Genomic DNA, 23707 nt, shown 5'->3' on the forward strand with positions numbered 1-23707 from the left:
CGTCCAGTGACCCTGACAGTGATTTCTACGATTTAGGCTGCATGCAGGATGCCGACCTCGCAAACTCAGGGGAACTGTCTTGACTCGCCGGGATTATGTCCATTGCAGTGGGGCTGGCTTGCAGATGCTCAGCAACGAAAACTTCAAAGTCAAATTCAAATATTTTATACGTGCTCTCCGACTCCAGTGTGTGGACAGCGTTGCCACTGCCTACCAAGGAAACGAAAAATGTCCCTTTTGCGATGTCTCAAAATCGTGTCAGTACTCCTTTAAAGACCTTTAGCTTCACACTAGATCAAAATTGACAAAGGGAATGAGGATGGCAGCAGACATCTATTTCGGCACTATTGAATTATACATGGCATCATTGTGTACTTCCCTATTTTCACATGCTGTGACCTGCAGCTTGAAAAGGATGTGTGTGTTGTTTTTTGTTGTTTTTTACACCGCTCTCGGGATTTTCAAAACTCAAGGAGGAACAAAACATGTAACCATCAGGCTTGAGCAAAGATACTGTGTACTCATTTATTGGAATGCTTTGTCCTGAATAGCTAGCAGCCCTGCATGGCATCATCGTAAATGCATTCACTGCAAGTAGACTGACGCTGGGACAAAACAGAACACATCATTCTAAAAAGACAGGGCGTGCAAACACTGACAGAAGAAAGAAGTCAGGACACCACAAACGCCAGAGTTTGTGGTGTCCTGACTTCTTTCTTGTGTCCGTATTTGCACGCCCTGTCTTTTTAGAATGAATACTTACCAACTAGCTCAACTCTGTTATTTTAAGATACACATCATTCATCTGCATACACTGTGTACATTTAATTCAGCTAATAGCTAAAATTAACTTATTGCATAATGGCTGTACAAATGTACCGAGGAATACTTTGCACGTTATGGCTGTGAGGGCTACTGTTTACACAAGTGTCCTTTAGCAGATAGCACCTAATGCAGTCTGTGTTGCATATAGTACATAGTGAATTGCACTGCCTATGTGCTTTGACACTGGCGTCTTCTTTAATGTTTTGCTTTCATATGCAACGGGTTTATACTGTTGTTCTTTAATGGTGTCTAAGCCCACTTGCATTTTCAGCATGGTAATGTACATCTTGATTACTGCCCCTATGTTGTACCTTTTCCTCTGCTTGTGTTATTGTTGCACCAGCCATAAAGCACTTGTACAATTAATACAGTTGTCCCTCATTGCAATATTACCTGCACTGCCTTTACTTAAACCAAATGTAATCACTGACATGCGTTTGTCCCCACAAAGCCTGCATAAGTTAAGCATGGTCATCACATCTTATATTTAAAGATGTGTGTTGAGTTAGACACTTCCGGAATACCACAGATGTCTATCAGTCCTTTGGTGACTGGAGGCTTTATAGATGAGAAAGAACATGAATTACAAAACACTGCTGTGAACTAACAGAAAATAAAGCCAAGGAAACTGTAGGGGATGTTATTTGTAGTAATTATGATATAAATGTAAAGAAATTAAAGTGGATGAAAAGACAACTTGCTGCAGACAGGGACCGAACCTGCAACCTTGTAATAACACGTCTGATGCTCTACCAATTGAGCTATGGCGGCAGTCGCCCTCCCATACACTTTATTGGGTATATCTGTTCCTTTTTTAAACCAGGGAGTGTTAGTCAGCACCGCTCAAAGCCATGACACGAGTGTGGAACACTGATACTTTTGCCTGCTGGTGTCACGTAACACGTGATCTTTTAACAAGCTGGCAGCTGACCTATAATCCCTCGCATACTATGAAGGCGTTAAGTCTGCCAGAACGAGACACTCACCATGAATGAACGAAAGGAGGATTTAAAGGTTCAGTTTTCTTTGTTTGACACAATGTTAATAAGAACTAACAGACAAGCCAAGGAAAGTATAGGGGATGTTATTTGTAGTATTATTATATAAGTAGGGGTGTGCGAATATTCGAAATTTCGAATATTTTTCGAATAGTGTTTGCCATTCGATTCGATTCGCACTGGAATTTTACTATTTGAACTTCCCAAAAACAAATACAGTCAATGTCCCATTGAAAGTGACCCCTTCAGATTTTCAATATGCTTCACCTCATTGCACTCGTATTGCGGCAAATCTGCCTTTCAAGCCCCATTACGGTCGAATTTAGCCACGAGACAGTCAACGTCCGATTGAAAGTAGTCCCTAGATTTTCAATATGCTTCACCTCATCACACCCCCGTATTGCGGCAAAGCTGCCTTTCAAGCCTCGTTACGGCCGAACTTAGCCAAAAGACAGTCAACATCCGATTGAAAGTAGTCCCTAGATTTTCAATATGCTTCACCTCATCACACCCCCGTATTGCGGCGAGGCTGCCTTTCAAGCTCCGCTACGGTCGCAAATGTATTAACTCAAGAAAACGCTGGTTCCAACATGGAGATGAAAGATGTGGCAGAGTTGGGGGCTCTATTAATGCAGTTTTGGACGTGAAATTTGGGCAGGAAGTCCGAAAAATCGGACTCCGAAGCTTTTTAGCATCCAAAATTTCAGATTTTTTTTATTTATTTGATAATACCTCACAGGCCCTGTGAGAGGCATAGGGTGAGATGTTCTTATATGTCGACGCCTACGAGGCAGATGTGGAACTGCAGACTTGAAGGGAGCACACCCTTGACCGCCACATCAGTTGGGCTTCCACAGAAGTTGAAAGAGGAGGAGATGCTGAGGAAATGGCATCTTTGCCTATCACGTGTAAAGTGTTGCCGGCAACACTTTGGTTGCACCAAATCATACGTAAATACATTTCGGCTTCTACATTGCTTCATTCTTGATAAGACAACTATGAAACACCAACCCACCAGCGCTTCATCAACCTAGCAAAAAGAAACACTTTCATGTTGCTATCTCATAAGAATATGCTTAGGAATCCTCTCCAACGTTTTTTTCTGCAATTTCGCTTTGAAGTATTCGAGAAATATTCGAAAAATATTCGATTCGCACTCACACTTCAATATTCGAATTCGCTTCACACCCAAAATTTTGCTATTCGCACAGCTCTAGATATAAGTGTAAAGAAATTAAAGTGGATGAAAAGACAACTCATTCTGGCAGACTTAATACCTTCAGGTAGTATGTAAGTTATAACGATCCCATCTGCAAATACGAAACTGCGGGGTGCGAAAACCAACGCAGTTTCAAACAGAAAAAAGTGCGCCCTCTTAGAAAGAGGCGCAATTTCAAGGGGAGTGAAAGTCTCATGCCCTTTGCAACAGGCCCTCCTTGGAATGTCATTGACAACGGTACGATGCGAAGTGTGCTGTGCTGCCTTTTGAGATGCACCGCGAAGCAGTAGAGAAAGGGTAGGGGGTGAAAATGGAGACGAGAATTGTCACAGAACATTACACATTGGAGAACAAAGAGAAGATAGCCACTTGCAGATGCTAGCCGAGGTAAAGCGACGAAGCGTCTTTTCTGACACTGGCTCTCCCTTCAAGGTGGCATGGTAACTATGCAGCTCAGCTTCTTCCAACTCCTCCAGTAATGAAACGATTTGGAAAAGTGTTTCAGTAAAATGTTCCCTAGAGTGCGCCTCCGAATTGCCAGTGTGCAGCCAAAATTTGTAATGGAGCCCGGTGATGGTCCATTTATGTCAATCAACAAGGAGGATTTCATATTGCATTCTAAAGTATGTACAGACTAAGCCTGGCAACTTCTTGGAACTCTTTCTACGTAAAAATGGCCAAAATACAGTGAAATTACATTGAGCTAGCATTATAAGTGCTAGTTTAGGCACAAAGTTTAAAAGAAGTTTGTCCGTAATTTCTGCTGCAAGGAACCATTCTTAGGAAATATAGAACAATGGAATAAAATTCCTTGCCGGGTTAACCTGATGTAGCGTTTGTCTTTAGCATTTTTTTTTTAATGTGACAGTTTGCCTACATATTGTTTGTACCATGGTAGCCATAGTGGACATCAATAGGGTCAGCCAGATCGGCTAACTACAATTGATCTAGCCTGTAATTATGCTGCAGGGTAGAGAGGCATTTTGGGTTGCTTGCATTTCTTTGTCTGACGTTACGCATTTGACATATTCTTGTACATCACATAGTTTCGTTATTCAGCAAATTCCACTTCATTATTCAGCAATTTCAACTTCCATAATGCCAATTACTGTTCGATTTTTCAATAGCATTTGTTTTGTGCATTTTCCTACGTATATTTACTTTGTTACTGTTAATTAAAGGGACATTTGTCGCTGTAAGTGTAGCCTTCACCTTTAATCATTGTTAATGCGAAAGGGGGCTTTTACTTGGTTTGTCAATTCTGAAAAATGTATGCATTGTGCTCTTGGTCCTGTTGCAGGTAGCACCTGCAAAGACTTTGTCATGTTTGTCACTTTTCTTCATTAACTCAAGTTTAGTGGGTATAGTTAAATTTGATTTAATGGCACAAAAACGAGCAAGACTATGCTGCACCAGTCATAGGGCAGTAATATTATTCACTATAAATGTGCCTTGTGTTTGTTTATGGCTCAGCACCTTCATAGAATAATTCAGCTGTATGACGACAAAATACCTGCTAAAAGCATGTTTTCAGATTTTGCTAAATAATTACGTTTGTAATTGAGCATATTGCTGACTGCTGTGCACCAGTAGCCTGTCATGGCACTGTTTACATGCAGTCGTTGTAGCAACCACCCTGTTGCAGTGTCCATAGTAACCTTCCTATATAAACCATAACTTTCATGGCTTCAAGGTTACTTAAACAGGATGAAAAATTAGAGCAAGGTAAACAAGAGTAAATGAAGTTGCACATATTTTTTAATTGTGACTACCCCCTTAAAAATTATTGCCTGCCTGTTTCTGTTTCTTTAGGTACCTGTCAACAATTCAAGATGTGGCGCTCGGCCCCAGACATGGTGCGCAGCGTCTTATCCAAGTATCAGCGGGAATGCTTGCTTCAAGAGGAAGGCTCCCGCCAAGAGGAGAAGCGGCAGAGCCTCGAAGATGCTGCCTGGAGACTAGTCTGTAAGCTTCCACATGCAAACAAGTTCGTCTGCAAACCTGTGGAGGCTGTCCTGCGTCGAGCACTCGAAGATGGCGCTTCCTTTGAGCCTCTTCAAGCCGCCACCGCCTTTGCTGCTCTCGAGGAGTATGCTACCAACCTGATACTCCAGCCGTGGCGAACTGAGTTACTCCAAATTAAGGTACCTTCTTATCAAGTGGCTTGTAAATATTGTCTTTGTTAACACTGTGCTCAATTAATGCCATTTATGTGCAGCTTTACAGTGGCTATTACAAGCACACAGTGGAGCGGTACCTCAAGAATGCAGAAACAGTGCTTCAGCTGATGGGCTATGAGAAGAGAGAAGGCGGTGTGCTGTACTTGGCTGATTCTGTAGACACTGCCACCTTGGGTGATGTGGCACTAGACTGCCTCATAGCAGCAGCTGAATGTAGGGTGGGTATGGCTTGCTCTGTCATCTTAGTATCTGGTACTTTCTGTAACACCGACGAATGCATATGATCTTTTTATATGTAAAAATTAGCTTTTGTGAAATGTGGACTGTGATATGGAGGAGGAAGTAACATTTATGAAATCAAATCAGGAGTGTAAGCAGATATCTTCGGCCTGATTGGATAGGGGCATTCAGACCAGAGCCTGCGCTTCCTGCCTACTGGGTCAGGTGTTGCGCATGGTTTGGATGGAACCTGTTCAACACGGTTGTTAGACACTTGGATGTTGGGTTTAGGTGTTGGGTTGGGTAGCTTAGGTGCTGCTTGTACATTCAGGCAAGCCCATGTGATATGGTACAGGGAGGCGTACTCATCACATAGAGGGCATTTGTTGGAATATTGGGCAGGAGGCCCACCACTGGAGACACTGGTGCTGCAGTTGTTGTGACATGCTAGATTGGATCACGTGATCCCACCTTGCTCTGACAAAGGGAAGTGGATGGCTGAGTTGTGTTGTTTTTTGTGTTTTCCACTTGAATCAGTCTCGTTTTACGCCTAGTTTGTGTGTACTGACTTGTAGAAACTACAAAAGCTTGGAAAACATGACTGAATGTTTTCAGCAGCCTGGAGCAGGGTGTAATGTCACTTTTACTTGAAGAATTACAAACTTCATGACACATGGCTGATAAAGCTTAGAACGGGCAATGAACAAAGTCCCGCACACGTGTTTGCAGCAAGCACTTCCAAGAAGACGACTTTCCGTGTAGACTTGAAATGCAAATGTTCGGTGAGTAGCAGACAACACGAGACGATCATGCGCTCAGTATGATCTACAACGTTCTCGCACAGTTCACTCGCGCTGTTGTGGCTCATTCTGAGCGCGATATATCAGCTTACATCTACATTTAGACTGAAGTGTAAATGTGTCAATTAGACCACGGTAAGCTACATCTTGCAGCGTGATGGCACTTTCAAAAACACAAACATTTGTGTTTCAAATGTGCAAAACATTTGCACTGAAACTTGCCCCATCCCCCCTTCTAGAGAAACCTGCACATGCCTATGCTTAGCACACCACAACGATGATTCCACATGGCAGCGCCACAGTATGTCCTCGCCTCCAATACATAGTGTGGGTTGTGTGGAGTGTAGTAGGCCTAAATGGGGACACATTGCTTTTTTTTACATGAGAGCATGGTGCAGCGATAGGTAGGTTCAACAACTGAGTTGGTGTTGTTGTAGAATGGCATTATATTGTGGAGGTTCTGGCTCAAAGGACAGCCTCGAATCCGCTTCCTGCAGTGCCTGGATGGCATGAGCTCAGACGACAAAGTGTGCGTGCTAACTCCTGCGGAGTGATCTGGACTTGGTGTCCTTACGATGGCAATTCCAGGTAGTTGCCCATTGGTTGTCAGGATGCAAGGTGAAATATCGAATATCCTGCCTTCACTGTAATCGCAGCAGGCTGCTTGTTAGTCAGTAAGGATGTAGTATGTGAATCCCTGAATTACACTGGAAACGATTGCAAGGGCAATGGCCATCTCCTCCACTTTGAGGGCGCTGGCAGTGTGCATAATAATTGTTGGGGTTTTACATCCCAAACCATGATATGATTATGATGGATGTCTAGTGGAGGGTTCCGGAAATTTTGAGCATCTGGTGTCCTGTAACGTGCACCTAAATCCAAGTGCACAGGCCTCTAGCATTTAGCCTCCATCGAAATGCGGCTGGGATTCGATCCTGCGACCTTCGGGTCAGCACTCGTGTACCATAACCACTAGACCACCGTAATGTGTCTTTGATTTATAGTCGTTGTAGACATTAGGGCTGTTTTCTCTCATGTGAATTCCCTGCAAGTGCAGATAAAAAGCTTCCTATTATGCACCTACTACCTACACACTTTGTGCAAAATTGAAATCCAACCATTCCCTTAAAAATTACTTATTCTTGCCTCAAAGCCTTTTTACATTGTAAGATGTACAGTTATTCAGGAACACGATTGCATGCTTTCTACTTCTTTTATAACGGTATTGCTCGCTAGTGCCTTCATGGCAGTGCTGTCAGTTAGAGCTGTAACCCTTAACCCTTTGTGGTGCGAAACTTCTACCAGCCTTTTGGCCATTCTGTTCCAGAACTACGTTGCCAGTATCGGGCACTGCAAAACAAATAAAATAACTGTGCAAGAAAAACTGAAATTATATTTATTTTTAGTGTTGCTTTTTGCGCCCACATCTCTCATCGATATTTGGGCAGCACGGGGAAGCACTCACAACAGTCTCCTAGGTGCAGTTTCAGATTATGTCCGCAAGTTTTATAGAACGCAGTTTCCTTCCTGCCCCCTCCTGTTTTGTGATCACTGTCAACAGCACAGTCCTTGCGGTTTCAACTAGGGAGCTTGTAGATCGAATGAAGCTTCCCATCCAGCCTTTCTTTGCTGTCCAAACATGCAGATGGGCCCCGCTTTTTAAAAAAAGTGTGAGATCCCACATAACCCACCAGCTGCTCGGTCATATTCCAGCAGTACTGCAGGCGTTGTTGCTCATTTTGTCCCATGCTTCAGCTGCTGCATCGGAAGCTGGAGGAGCAAAGTCAGGAAAATCTTCCATGTAGGCTCTCTAGCTCCTAGCACATTGTCACATGTTGTTGTTGCCTTGAGTGTTAAAGGGACACTAAGGGCAAATATTAAAGGGACACTAAAGGCAAATATTAAGTCGACATTGATTGTTGAAATAGCGGTCCAGAAACCTCGTAGTGCTACTTTTATGCCAAAGAAGTGCTTATTTTGAAATAAAATCACGTTTTAGTGGTCCGCATCACGTTAGCGCCTTCAAATCACCCGCCTGAAATCCGACTTTCATACGTCACTGCTACCGTGCCCAACGTTGCCCGCCCTTACTGCGCAGTCGCCGACACTAGTAGCAGCAGAGCGAAAGTAGCGGGACAGCAGCAACAACGGTCATCGAAGCCATCGAAGCTTGCCGCAATCGCCGCAATGGATGTGGACGGAGAACTTGACAACGAGACATTGGCTCGCGACGCTGGGTTCCAATTCAGCGACTTGAGCCCCGATGAACACGGTATGCTGCTGAGGGCCCGTAGTGCCGGCGTCATTGCATGCGGCATTTTGTCGAACTTTCTGTCAGAGCGACTTTCATGAGCGCGCAAAACACACGAGGCAGTACGCGATCCCAAAACTACTACTGAGACGCGACCGCGTCAGCGAAGCAGGGCGCCGGACGAAGCGCAGTTCGGCGAAAACGGAACATTTGAACCACGCGCGCCGTTCCCCATGGCAATGCCACAGAGGTTCTTTTTTCCGTGAATCAAACGGAAACGAACAAGCAGCATTTTATTTTGTCTTTTGATGTGCGGAAGGTTCTTTTTTTATTGCTGCTAGTTTGATTACTAGTGATTTATTGTAGGCAGACTCTCATACGTCGTCGGGATCACTTCGAAAATGTCCCCCTCGTGGCGCTCATCATGTGATACATTTAGCTTAATTTCTCGGTAAGTAGGGCACTGCTGTTGATAATATTGCCGTTTTAGAAGTTGTCATACATTGAGCTTTCACTCTGACATAAATTGTTATTTGCCTTTAGTGTCCCTTTAAAGGGACCGACAACTGGCCAGAACCGGTGATTAGATCCTGGTGGAAATGAAAAGGCCGTCAATTATAGTGACAGATTCCAGAATACTTTTCGCGATCTGAGTAGGATTTATATTTTTAAATCGTGTTTAAAAGTAACAAAAACCGGCATGTCGTGCAGCCTAGCGCGAGCGCCATGAACCAGACGTATGCAGTCTTAAGCACTTTGTTGTACCTAGTCTAATGCTTTTACACGCACCAGAATGAGGGCTGAAAATTTGAATATGTATGTTATTGTCAATTCCCGTTTGTTTCTAAGGTAAAAGAAGTAAAGCATGAGATGTGGCGCTGCTTTCGTGGCTTCCAGTGAAACGGAGGCTGCGGCGCATGCGCGCGACGTCCGGCGGCGTTTCCCGCGTAGCTCGACTCTCGTCTGCTCTCGTCGTATTGGACTTTTGAAGAGTAGCACGCGAGTTTGCGCTGCTGCTCGCAAAATGCCATCGACTTACTGTTCTGTGGAGGACTGCTACCACTTCATGAACAGCACTGCTGGTGTATCCTACCACTTGTTTCGTTTTCGAAGGCTTAGCTTGGCTTGGCTTGACTAAAATGTGATAAAGCGACTGTGTACGGCCAAAGTACTTCTATAAGAAGCCCCAGAAAAACGCTATAACTATTGTAAAATAATTTAATAGGCTAGAAAGCAGTAGTCGCGGCACCGCGGGCTTTGCAAACGTAACATTGCCTTTTTATACTTAGGGCATAACTTGTCACCACTGCTGGCGTATAATCGCTATCGCGCTCACCTCTCACTGTTTGCAGCATGTGATATTAAGACTGCATAATCGCTGCAGATCGAAAAACTCTGATTACAAATGTTTTACGGCGTTCTCCGCGTTACCACTCCGTGATTAGAAGCTCTGACCGGTAAGCTTCCCAATGCACTCAAGAAAACGGGTACCACAAAAGTTGGTTGTCGGTCCCTTTAAGTCGGCATTGATTGTTGAAATAGCAGTCCACAAGCCTCGTAGCGCTACTTTTGTGCCAAGGAAGTGCTTATTTTGAAATAAAATCACGTTTTAGTGCTCCGCAACGCGTTAGCGCACTTCAAATCACCCACCTGAAAGCGGTCTTTCTGACATCATTGTTGCCGTGCCCAACATTGCCCACCTTTACTGCACAGCGGCGTGCACCATTTGGGCACCCGGCAACATCACATGCATGCGGCATTTTGTCGAACTTTCTGTCAGAGCGACTTTCACGATCGTGCAAAATGCATGTGGCAGTACACATTACCTAAACTAGCACTGAGACGCGACCACGTGAGCGAAGCCAGGCGAAGCGCAGTTCGGCTAAAATGGAACCTTTGAACCACGCGCATCATTCCCCATGGCAACGCCAAAGAGGTTCTTTTTTCCGTGAATCAAACAGAAACAAACAAGCAGCATTTTATTACGTCTCTTGATGCACGGAAGGTTTTTTCTTTATTGCAACTAGTTTGGTTACTAGTGATTAATTGTAGTCAGACGCTCTCACGTCATCGGGATCATTTCCAAAATGTCCCACTCATGGCGCACATCGTGTGATACATTTAGCTTAATTTCTCGGTAAGTAGGGCACTGCTGTTGATAATATTGCCGTTTTAGACATTGTCACACATTGAGCTTTCACTCTGACATAAATTGTTATTTGCCTTTAGTGTCCCTTTAACAGACCTATCGTCTCCACCACCGTTGTCTTCTGCGTTGCTGGCTTCAATTGAACCACTATCACCATCATATGATGGAGGCACACATTTTTCTTCCTCACTCAAATTGTCTTCACTTTTGTGAAAAGCTTCATAATTATCGCAGTAGAAGGCGCACGGGGAGCAGTCAAATGTTCCAAGGCTTCGAGCTAAACAAGTGCTGCACTGTAGTGTAAAAAAATCAAAACTCGAGTAGAAGATGTTTATCTATTCCTCAAGAGATGGCACCTCATGCATAAAGAGAATGCTCGCGCAACAAAGTGAGAAAACACACGCAATTCAACCATGGAAAAACTTGTTGTCTAGTAGCCAACAGCGGACCGTTACGACCATCTTGCATTGTCAGCCGGGACCTTACAACAGACTACACAGAGTTAAAGGGGCCGTGCAACAATTTTTGGACATGAAAAATGGTTGCTGTTCTATAATCAAGGCTCCTGTGAACATGTGAGCCAAATATTATTGCACTGCATTCTGTACGGAATTAACAGCTTGTGTTGTCAATTTCCTGCTTTTACAATAGGCAAAAGTCACTTGCTCTCTCCTTTGCAATATCATTGCCAACTTCGCAGCAAGCATAGAGCTGGTGTCCCCAACAGGCATTGCCCTATGCTTTTTATCACAAGAACATTCTGAGTAATATGCTGTAATTGCTAATCTTTAGTTAAACAAGTACTATACATATCTGTGATATCAAAAATTATGAAATAATCTTTCATATTTGCTCTTCGGGTCTCAATCAACAGTTGTCTGCTAATGCTTTGTTCTTTTCTACATTCATGTGAGACTGCATTCTGTGTACTGCACACGCGCTCTTTTGAACACCATGTGCCCAAGTTGGTCATTTGTCTTTTACTGGCTCAGGACAAAGCTGGTCTGTACCATGTACCCACATAGCTCAGCCAGACCACAGTGCACAAGCTCACACTCAACTGCAGCAGTAGTGCGTCACTTCTTCTGCTGCATTGTGTAGGCAGACACATCTGAACAGGACCATATGTTTGAACTATCTATCATCCAACCTTCTTCCAACCCTTGGGCATCTTCTCTCCACATGGTTCCTAAGCCATCATTGGGTGACTGGCATCCTTGTGGAGACGGTTGAGCGCTGATCGGTGTTGCAACACTTGGCAGATACTCCGTCTATGGTGGGAATCATTGCACATGCAGTCGGACAAACACAGGAAAAAAAGCGACGTGGACAGAAATAGCACAAACTATCAACTGGTTTTATTCATTTGGTCGCTGCATATATATGCATTGTTCACACAGCCCAAAGGAACTGAAAGGGGGGAGGAACGGAGGAGGGTATACACAGGGTAGACACTTCTGTTTCTTTGTATTGCACGGAAAGCAGTTTTCCGCACAGCTTTAGTTGATATGAGGTAGGCTTGACATGTACTATATACCCTTTTCCTCCTACCCCCCCCCCCCCCCCCCCCCCCCCACCCTTGTCCATTCCTTTGGTACACATGAACAGTGCATATATATTTAGCGACCAAATGAATAAAGCCAGTTCATTGTTTGTGCTCTTTCTATCCACATCGTTCTTAACAGAGACATTGTTCTTGGTCGAAGTTTTCCCGGGACTATCGGGGCAACGCAGCTTGCAGCTGCTAGCAGGTATGTGCCACAGAAATTCGGAAAGCCCCACTACTCACCTCCGGTCCACTTAAAATGAAGAAGCTGTCTATAACTAGCCTGAACATCCCAGCGGAGCAAACGCCAAGCACATGTGCAGCGTAGTGGAGAGGGGGGAGAGCAAGTGCCAAGATCATTTGGGTAAAGTAACTGAGAGTGAGAGCACACGCCGAGCATGGGTTCGTGGACTTAGGGAGACAGGGGTGGGGTGTGCAAGGAGAGTGTACGCGCCCAATAGATGGTTCAGAAGAGTGAAAATATAAAGGTGCGCGCACTTGGCAGTCTTTCTGCAATGTTCGGCGATGCGTAATGTCGTGTGCTTTCCATAAGAAAAAGCTCGCACCCAACAAATGGTTCGTAAGAGTGAAAATATAGAGGTGCACGCACTCAGTGGTCTTTCTCGAATGTTCGACGATGGGTAAAGTCGTGCACACTCTGCAAGAAGAAGCTGCCCATTGGGAGCACCAACGGGAATTGGCGTGTGAACGGCAATGATGACGTCGTTCTAATCCAGAAGTCCAAGCGCAAGTGGAGGGCAGAAGATCCAGAGCTTCAAGCAAGGGAAGCTGAGGTTAGACGTGAACGGCTTGCACCGAACCCTGAGTTTAAAATGAGGCAAGACAAAGCAACAGAGAACACTTCGGTGTTTCATCAGCCTTCGCGACATTAAGCTAGTGAAGCTTGGCTAAATTTTTTTCTGTGTTCATCCAACTGTATGTGCAACGATTCCCACCATAGGCATGCACCAAAACACCCAGCAAGAAGTTCTAAGATACTCCGCGATGTACATCCATAACATGCTGGCTGGTTTGTACGGCACCACAATATGTTCAAAAATTTATCTCGTATGGGCTTACCACCAGATACTTGTGGCACCAGACAATACCCCGAAGATGATCATCACTTTACCTTTCGGCCTGTTCGAATTTCTGCGCTTGGCATGCAGCCTTCGCAACACAGGTTAAAAGTTCCAAAGATTCATCAACGGCGTCTTATGAGGCCTTGATTTTTGTCTCGCCTATTTTGACGATTTGCTTATTGTGAACAATGCACTGAAAGAGCATGAAGAGAACTTGTGGATTGTTCTTCGGCATCTATTTGATCATGGTGTCGTTAATGCAGTCAAAAGTGAACTTGGAGTGCCGGAGTCGTCATTCTTGAGCTACATCATCTCAAACTAGCGAATATGGTCACACCCATCTAAGTTGCAGGCTATACAAGACTTTCAGCTGACAACCAGGAAGGGTCAGCTACATGAATTTCCCAGTGTGATAAAATCACTTTGTTCCTAAGTGCACCCAAATCATAGAGCCGCTTCATAAACTGCTGTAGGCAACAGAAGGCTCTTCAATCAATCTGCCATGGTGTGACGCAGCAGAGGATGCTTTCCACTAAAGCAAGCAAGCCTTGGCAAATGCGGCTCTCCTTGTGTACCCATGACCAGGCATTCCACAGTGTGCATTAGTGCATGCTTCAGACACAGCTGTTGCTGCCATGTTGCAACAACTTGGTGACATAGCACCTAATTGCATTTTACAGCGAAAGCTGTTATGAGATCACTACAGCCAATTTTGGCACCGTAGTTGTCCACCACCGCCGGTGTCTGTAACAATTATTGCACGAAATGAGGAAAAAATGAAATGAGAAAGAAATGTTTAGGATTGAATGGGATTTGAACCCGTACCCTCTGCGTGGCAGCCGAGTACTCTACCACAGAGCCACACTCTCGCTTGAAACACCTTCGCAAAAATACCCTATACAGGCATCATGTCAGGCAAGGAATCGCGTTAACATGTGTGATATAGCGTGGTAGAAGAGTAAAATAACCAGGCTTCACACAATGCAAATTGTGCAACAAGTCGGTCGTCGAATGCTTCCAACCCATTACGAAGAGCTCAGCCATAATTCTTCATCGTCATCATCCACAGCACAAACAAAGTGCACATACTAATTAATGCCTTACTGTGGTGAAGTGCGCGGAGTTTTAAGTGCGCGCTGTGGAATAAGATCGAAGACAACGAAGAAAAAAAGGAACCTGCACGGGCCTAGAAGAGCAAGAAGAATAAATAAATTAAACGCCAATAAGAGAGAGCCACAGCGATCGTTCCGTAGCACGCGGAGAGAGAGGGAACCGAAGAGGAAGAAGGAGTAGCTGGGAAGCAGCAAGGAAGACAGGCCACGCGTCTTGGCCGTCGCGTTTCGGACCCAAGCCACGGCATCTACCTTTGTCTACTCGAGACCTGAGCGACCTTCTGGGTACCTGCTGTTCCTGGCCGTGGGTCTCTGGTGTGCTGCTGCTGCTGCTGGGAGAACGTTCCAGTGCCCATGGACAGGTCCAAGCAGTCTGGCTTCAGGCTCAAGCTCGGACGCAGCTGTCTGGCCGGAACACATCTTCGGAGTCGGCGCTTCAACTACATTGTCAACCTGAGAACATCGAACCGCTAGACGCCGACAGCAACAACGTCCCTCATCAGCTCCGTACTTCGCTCCAAAACCTCAGCATCATTGACCTTGGTGAGATCGGCATCGTGTCTTCTCTCTGCGACAAGCTCAATGCTAGAGACTGAGTGATTAGGAACTAAGCATGTAGTTAATTCTTTCTTATTGACTTGGCCTCAGTCGTAAAGTCAGTTATTCCTGTAGTGTACTCTTCTGTCTTTGTTAATGTTGTGTGTTCTGGTTTTAGTGTTGTTATTAGATGTGGGTTGTAAGCGGTCTCGTCCTTTTGGGGAGCGTCTTGAGGTGACGCCTCGGACATTCGAAAGAAACAAAGAACCTGCACGTTGTGCGAAACAAAAACACAACATAACACTTACAGATGTGCAGCAGGTACCACGGTTCTCCGCAGAATGACGAAAAATGTCATAGTGAATGTTTCCCTACTTCATGAAAATTACGATGATTTATGGTGTAGTGGGTACCTTGCAGGTGTGCTTGTATTAGTTGCCCCGAGAGAGTCTACAATGGGCTATAGAAAGGCCAGTCTTCCAGCTTTCGTTGTGACTGTTCTGCGTGTTCCGCGCAGGCTTGGTGATTTTTTCTGAAGGAAGCTCAAACCTACTGAATGCCATTACAACACCTTCGGGCGCAAACTACTTCACGTCTATTCCAACACATGCAACTTCTGTCACTTTCTGGAAGACATCATTCTTTTTTATTCTAACAGACCATAGGCCACTACCCTACGCTCTGCATTTCATACGCTTAAACAACAATGGCACACACTTGGCCTGTGAACTTTGCCAACTGGAATATATCTCCAAGTTTACTACAGAAATCTGCTATATAAAGGGGAGTGACAGCGTTGTGGCAGATGCTCTTTTGCCAATTTCTATAAGTGCCATCATTGCCCTAGCAGTGGCCCAGCATGAAGGAGAGCTGAAGAGCCTGCTTTAGACAAAAACCTCTCTCAAGCTACATTGGATGCAGGTTCCAGGATCAGGCAACCCATGCCCATTCATTCCCTCAGTCTACCATTCAAGAATCGAAGCTACAAAAAAGTTGCTCACAGCAAGGTTTATCTGGCCAGGTATCGATCGAGATGTCCGCTGCTAGGCAAGAGGACACATGTTGTGTCAGTGTGCCAAAGTCCATCGCCACGCTGTGGCTTTGTTGGCGACGTTCACACCACCAGACACACGCTTCGACCATGTACATCTTGATTAGTGTCAGACCACTACCCCCTTGTCATGGATATACCTATTTGCTCACATGTATGGACAGATTCATGCCTTGGCCAGATGTCATACCTATAGTGGACATCCCCGCTCCATGCCTTTTTCACTACTGAGCTGCTTGTTCCGGTGCACCGTGTATAATAAGGACGGACTATGGCAGGCAGTTCAAACCTTTATTTTGCCAGCGTCATGCATATTATCGTCGCTTCTTGCATCAGGACAACCGTCCACCATGATGATACAGTGTTTACGGTGCTCGGCTGCTGACCAGAAGGTTGTGGGTTGATCTCGGCCATGGCAGTTGCATTTCGATGGAGGCGAAACGCTAGATGCTTGTGTACTGTGCGAGGCATTGCATGTTAAGCAACACCAGATGGTCAAAATTTCCGGAGCCCTTCACTACGGTGTGCCTCATAATCATATAATGGTTTTGGCACGTAAAACGCCAGATATTATTATTATTATGCATCAGGACAACCGCCTACCACCCCATTAACAGTGACATGGTAGAGTGTTTCCACCACCAGTTGAACGCTGTACTCACAGCAACAGAAGAATGCATGAGAATGGAGGTACTGTCACTCATTTCCTTGGGAACTTGGACAGCTATCAAGGTGGACATTGATTGTAGTGTGGCCGAATTGATCTTGAATTTTTTTTTTTAAGTTTAAAGTTTATTGCAGTCTTTTGTGAGGTACATGTATGTTACACTTTTCTGATGGTTTACAAACTGACACTCTGCCTTCCAGAAGGATTCCTCATGGGCACTCCACAGGAGGCTTACACAGCGAGGGCAGACCATGCACTTAGGCTATGAGACGTAATGAACAACCTTTACGCTTCCCGCACCATGGTGGGCAACACTATGTGCAGTGCACATACCATCAGAACACGATTCTTGCACATGTTTGTACACTATGACACACCAAACAGTAGTATCTCTCAATCGGTTATAGCTGGTGCACATTGAGGATGCAGACGCCACTTCACCTGCCCCGGTGTCTGTTGCACCAGGCATGAAGGTTCCAACAGTGCAGACGTCTGAAGTATACAGGACGCCCACGTACTGCACACAATTTTGATACGGAGTGGCAGCCATTCCGGGGTGCCCCATCGTATGAACGTCTGATCCTCTGTTATACAGACCTTTCAAAAACATCTGTTATTATACAAGGGGTGTTCAAATGAAAAGGTACGAAATGCCGTAACAACATGACCGTTTACATAGATGCCCATGCTGCTATGGGAGAATGTAGCGAGACATCTAGGGATGCGATTGGAGTCTCTGCCATGGAATGGAGCATGCGGGGGCGCCCGCATGCGCAGTAGAGCTCAGAGCCTCTTTATAAAGAGCGCTGAACAACTGACGCGGCAGTGCATGTGAGGACACGATGGTGTTCACATTGCAAAATTCGCCGATTTAGGAGTAGCGGGGCATTATCCGATTTCTGACAGCGGAAGGTGTTAAACCGGCCACCATTCATCGCCTGTGATTTTCACGTTTGGTCCCCTGAAAGGAAAGTGCTTCAACTAGGATGACGAACTCAAGGACGCTGTGGAGGACTGGGTCTCGTCACAGCCACAGGAGTTCTGGGAACAAGGAATCCATCGGCTCGTTCATCAGTGGGATCGTTGCAATCAGGCACATAGTGTATACTTTGAATAAAGTCTTCATTTATACCCACAGTGTCTTTTCGTACCTTTTCATTTAAACACCCCTTGTATAAACATTCCCTTACTTACTAAAAGGGGAAGTGATGTGGCAGCCTCGTGGCCGCATCGCAGCTTGCAAATGCAGCCTCTTCTTCAGCCATGTTCACGTCCTTCAAAACAGTATGTTCATGAATTTTTTAGTCTGTACTCACTCTCGAAACTCGTAAGAGACCCTTCCATTGCTCAGCGAATCATTTTTTAGATGCGAAGTATCTTAAGGCCGAGCTCAATCCGGTGGTGTGCGGCGTGACCACCCTTACTGCGCATGCGCGTACCCTCTCCACACACCTCCTCTCCACTTTCCCTCTCCCCTTCCCCTCTCCACTTTCCCCTCCCCTCTCCACTTTCCCTCTCCCCTCCCCTTTCCACTGTTCCTCTGAAACGCGGGCTAGACATGCCGAAATTCTCTCCTGCGCAACGCCGCGATGAGCTCGAGCGCATGCGCGTCCCCTCCCCTTCTCTCTCCTCTCCTACGCTGCCCCCCTCTCGCCCGCCTGTCGACCGCGTTCCCCACTCGCCCTGTGAGAATTAACGGCCAGGCTAGATGGAAGATACGACGCGCGTAGCGTCCCTCTTCGCGTTCCACGACGCGAGGTCGGTAGCATGCCCAACGAACGCCAACGAAATGCGATCGTGCAAGTGCTCCGGTTTCGCATCGCCTCATGGTCCCCTTTAGCGGGAGATGGTGTAATTTTCTTTTTGTTTTAGCACATTTGTGCTCTGTCTCTAAGGTTTTCTATTTGTTCTGGACTTGTAGAGCACTTAAATGCATCCGAAACTTCTTGGCTTACAACTCTGCTACTCTGTGCCACAGTGCCTTCTTCTGCTAAAGCAAAGGCATGCAAGACCTTTCGGTGGCAGGAAACAGCAGGCATACGTCAGAAAAAAAAAAAGTGTGAATTTATGAAGGTATATTTACATGTACAGTAAATTACACTTGCCAAAAAAACCATCTGCCCTTCCCACAAGGAAGAATGGGTGGTTTTAGCTCCTTGTATTTGCTTATAAGGAACAGTGTCTTTGGCCTGGTCTAAACGCTGCTTTGTGATACTGGGGTGTTTGTGATTCTGTTGGCTTCGAACAGTGAAATGCCAAGTTACAAAGCTGGTCTTGTGGTGGTGGGGCGTTTTCATAGAAGGCTGTAACAATTGTCAAATTAGATCACCAGTTTACCTGCCAAGTGACTTAGCGAACTTGTAGGTCATTTAAAGGGGCACTGCAACATTTCAAGTAATCATCGAATGGTTTCAGTGAAGAAGGTTATTGCCTCACGAATCGACTGCCGCAAAAATTTTTAGAATTCATCAAGTACAAGCAGAGTAACAGGGATTTGTCGCACGCTTTAAGCGCTTTCTCTCTCCTTTCGTATCGGCGAGCACACTGAAAGCTACGCAGGGGAGGGGGGGGAATGACAAGGGTGCAAGAAGCTAAGTCCGTTCGTTAGCACGCGTCATGACCTTGAGCACTTTCTTTTCTTATTTTTTCTTCGAACGCACGGCTTACATTCAATGTGATAGCAAGCGAGCACACGGGCTCGTGACGGCATCCCGCGGCAGCCACGGCAACTATGCAGCTCACGATGCTCAAATCAGCCAATGGCCATGGACTTGTGTTTTTGGTGCAGTTACTTGGGTTCATGGCATCATTTGTAGACAGAAGAGCAAGCGATTTCTAGCTGACTTTGGGAATTAATTGTAAGTTCCAGGCCACGTGCTGTGCTATAATGTTTGGCTCACATATTCTCAGGAGCCTCGACTATTGATCGGCAAAGTTTTCTGACCATGCTGAATAAGTGTTGTAGGGCCCCTCCTTTAAAGGAGAGATTCTGAGTGTTCCTAAAAGGACATGCTACCTGGAAGATGTTTTTTTTTTTTTTTTTTTCTCCTACTCTTCATGTACTTATTGACGATACCCGTAGGTTTCCTGGCCGGAATGCAAACCCGAGTCACACAACTGGTGGCTGTAGTGCATCGACTCTCTACCGATCCCCAACAGCACAGCAAACATTTCTGCCTAGAGAAGGCGGCAATCATTTATTAATTTAACAGGATTGAACCTGAATTGGTGTCATGATAACTAATGCAATTATCACACTGCTTTTCGGTGCAGTCTATGTAAGATAGACACAGTTTCCATATGTTTTCATGTCACACAAGCTCACATACAGTGAAATAACACACTACAGTTCATGTCAGTTAGAACATAAATATTTTTCCTGCTACTTGAAGGTCTGCAAAATTAACCTTTGCATTGATGCAAATCATCATTGGTACATTGATGCATTGTTGTCTAGCTTTATTGTTTGTTCTCTATTTAGCTTTCATTGAAGTTGAACAGTTAAGGCTACTGTGTGTTACCCCTACAAAAGCCTGCATAATTATTCTGATGTTTCTTGGTTGATTTTCTTTGTTTTCAGTAGATTTTTTGTTGAGATGCAACTGAATAGCATGCACAATCTTTGTAGGGGTATTATCACAAAGTATAAGTGTGTGTATATCAGTTCTGTAGTATGACATGATCAGTGTAATAATGGTTTCCATTGACAACTCAAGTTTCATTCGTCTAATTACAGGTGCTGGCAGCCATTATGGATGGCATCAGGGATCGTGGCTTGTCATTGAGTTGGAAAGAAATATACAGATTTCGGCGAGACTGCAGCTGTGATCCTGAGGATGCTGTTCGAAGCCTGGTGCAGAAGCATAAATATAAGAGCTCCAAGCAGCCAACTCCAGCATTCAGTGCAAACGAACCTTGTGTATCGTGGCGAGATTTACCTGTTAGCGATTATCAAACGACCTCCAATGGCACTTGGCCATCGTCCCATTGGCAGTCACACGTTGGGGCATCAGCTCCCGATACCTCCGATGGTAAACGACGCACAGCGTCAAGTTACAGAGGTGCAGTACATGCAGCCAGACATCCTGAGGAGTTGGTAATGGGCAATCCAGATGTCTTGGGCCATACTGTAGCTGATGGTGACCCATACGCAGATGCTTATGGTGTTTCTGCTGGCTCCTGGGGAGGTTACTGTACTGCCAGTGGCTACGACTTTTCTGGGGCTGTATCAAGAGCCGGTGATCGATCTTTTCTGCACTGTGGTCTGGCTGGGGAACAGTGCTACACTGTCCTTGCAGATATGCCTGGCCGTCTATCACGCCACCCTGCGGACTGTGGCAGCAGTAGGGATGCAATCGGCCATCTGTCCCAAGATTTTAGATCACTTTCCCTGGGATCCAAGCTGAGTGGGTTGGAAATGAATGGCATGCCTCATGAACCATCCCTGGCCATGGCGAATGCTGGACTGCCATCTCATCCTGACAGCGCTGGGGACTGCCTTGACGCAGCTGCTGTGGTAGAGGCCTCCCAACGCTACTTAGAGGCAGAGGAAGCAGCTAGTGACAAGCAGATATGGTCCTGTGGGGCATGCACATATCTCAATGCACCAGAGCGTGATGTGTGCGAGATGTGCAGCAAAAGCAAGCACCTGGGCCCCGAGATGACTCCATTGCTCTCTGGAGGCAAGCAGTGCCCTTTGTGCACACTTGTCAATGATCGTCAGGCATTGTCCTGCAGTGCATGTAGTCAATCACTAAAAGACTCGCCCACGTACATTTGATATACTGCCCCTAGCTCGATGATTATGCTAGATCTTAAGAAATGGGTCGTGGGCATTGGAATAGGCGATAGTGTGTTTCAGCTGGCTTGCTGCTGTATTTTCATTATTTTACATCACATCCTCCAGAGGTCCATCACGGAAAGTTGGCTGTGCAAATATTTAAACATGCTTATGTTTGGCAGCTAGAAGAGCCAGTGTCACATAAAAGCATCACATTTAAAAATTGTTCTTTTTGTTCCCAAATTTCAAGCTTAAAATTGTGTATTTTAGAGAATCCAGGCTTTTCTTCTGTAGCAGATAAGTCTTTGATAAGAATGTCACAATGAAGCCTTTGTTGTAGGTGTGGCAGTGTCAATGTTCTGAAATACAAAGCTGATAAACAGTACGTTTGCAGGTGCTCACCTGATGTCCCTCTGGAGTGTTATTCACATAATTTATTTCACCTGTGGCATGGCCTTCAGTTGTATTTCGCTGAGGTTTATCATCCATGAGCAAGTGCGCTTTTAAGGCTATGAGCATTCAACAGGGTGCCGTCACATATACCATTTCATTAGTCTTTATTCTTGGAATGAAACTAATGTTAAGTTAGGGCATGTACAGTGTGTTTGTATAGTTTCTTCTTGCTGTTGCTAGAAGCAGTGGCGAAGCCCTCATTACTACTTTTGTCTGTTGACTATCTTTTTCTAGGATGTAAGGTCACAATTCCTGCATTTTGTGGCAGATTGCTTTTTAATCACTTGTTAACTCAGGATTGTTATCCAGTTAAAGAACTCAATTGGTAAGAATTTTAGGTGGCTCGAGTGTTTGTTCTTGTGCTGACATTGTTTGTTGTGGCAGCAGAATGCTGTTTACCAGTGTTACGGGACCTATGGATGAATGCAACTTTGTTCTTAGACAAAAATTTGCCACTGTCTGTATTTTATAGTTACTGCTCACCCTTTCACAGAAAAAAAGAAATTTGCATCCAACTAGTAATATTATTATTAAATTAAAGAGAGATGTTAAGCTTTACTAGCATCTTACACTTATGGAACACTAGAAATGTCAGCCTGACTGCCAGTGGAGTAAGCCAGAAAATACTTAAAAAAAAAAAAAGAAAAGAAAAAGCTTGAAGTTCCACACCAAGTCCTATGACTTCATGATATATGCAAAGCATCTTAAGGGTAGGTATAGGGGAACCCCACTTATACGTTCCTCACGTATACGTTTTCCTGCGTATAGCATTTCTGGCATCCAGTCGCAGCAAAGAATCTACCGACAGCTATCTCTCAATGAGCTTGGTGATGGGGACTCCCACAAGGCCATCCAAATGCTCGAAAGGGGTCTGGTTCTGACAGAGGTGCAAAAGTGATGCCAGACTTCCATCAGGGACTTAAACTGATGAATAAATTCTTCTGAGGTAAAGCTGAGCACAACGCTTTCCATTAATCAGCAGCACTTTATCCCAATTTTAATCATACGTTGTTTCCTGGCTGCTTCATTTTTTTTCTTCGCAGTCCCATAACATTGCCGGGGTTTTGCTGTAGTAGTTCAACAATTGAAGATTATATATTTAATTCTAAAGGAATCATACATAACCCACTAAGTTTTCGAAACTCTTTCTGTACAAGAACAGCTGAAAAATGTGATGAATACTTTGAAATCATGATGTCAGTCTCCAACTGCAGTGTTTGTACTGCAGTTCATAATTGAAATGCAGTACAAACACTGCAGTTCAAGTATGAAATTCGTAAGGGGAAATGTTACCTTTATTTTCTCTGCTAATAACCAAGTCTCTTTTCAAAGTGAACGCAGATTGACTTTGGAAGAAATGCCAAACTAAAGTAGGTACCAGATTTGTTCTATCGAGCGCCGTAAACTGACACTTGAAAATATTACCAATTTAATTGCAGTAATTTTTTGTCAAAATCGTTGGAACTGTCTCAGAAATGCCAGCTTGTGTTTATTCAGGGCGCCATTTTCTGTGTTGCTGCACCAGTTGCGTAAGTGAATGTAGATACCGTGATGATAGGAAAGTTTGTCACTCGCATACTCTACGCATAAAACATGCATGAATAAAATTTATTGGCTTTATGCAATGTCTGCTGTCAATTTTTAACAAGGTCATGTGCAGTGCAGGCGACATGAAACAATATGGGACCTTTTGCTGGATACCCCAGTGCAGGCCCGTAGCCAGGAATTTTTTTCTTTTTAGGGGGAGGGGGGGCACTTGCTGAAGGCCTTGACTATTTGAGAAAAACACCTATTATCATTATTCATTTTTGGTAAAACACACCCTTCCATCAAAATTT

General features: G+C 44.8%; 1 protein-coding gene across 2 annotated transcripts in view; it reads left to right on the top strand.

Moving 5' to 3' along the window:
* The window catches only part of LOC119378846 (uncharacterized), a 40978-nt gene extending 17489 nt beyond the window's left edge, over positions 1–23489 (top strand). For both annotated transcript variants that reach the window (XM_049411574.1, XM_037647879.2), the window contains exons 2-4: positions 4855–5186; positions 5261–5440; positions 20373–23489. In XM_049411574.1, coding sequence (XP_049267531.1) covers positions 4855–5186; positions 5261–5440; positions 20373–21416 — 1556 coding nt within the window. In that variant the 3' untranslated portion in view covers positions 21417–23489. The remainder of the gene's footprint in view (positions 1–4854; positions 5187–5260; positions 5441–20372) is intronic.
* The last annotated feature ends 218 nt before the right edge of the window (positions 23490–23707 follow it).

Source organism: Rhipicephalus sanguineus, chromosome 1 (assembly GCF_013339695.2).
Source record: "Rhipicephalus sanguineus isolate Rsan-2018 chromosome 1, BIME_Rsan_1.4, whole genome shotgun sequence".
Taxonomy (NCBI): domain Eukaryota; kingdom Metazoa; phylum Arthropoda; class Arachnida; order Ixodida; family Ixodidae; genus Rhipicephalus; species Rhipicephalus sanguineus.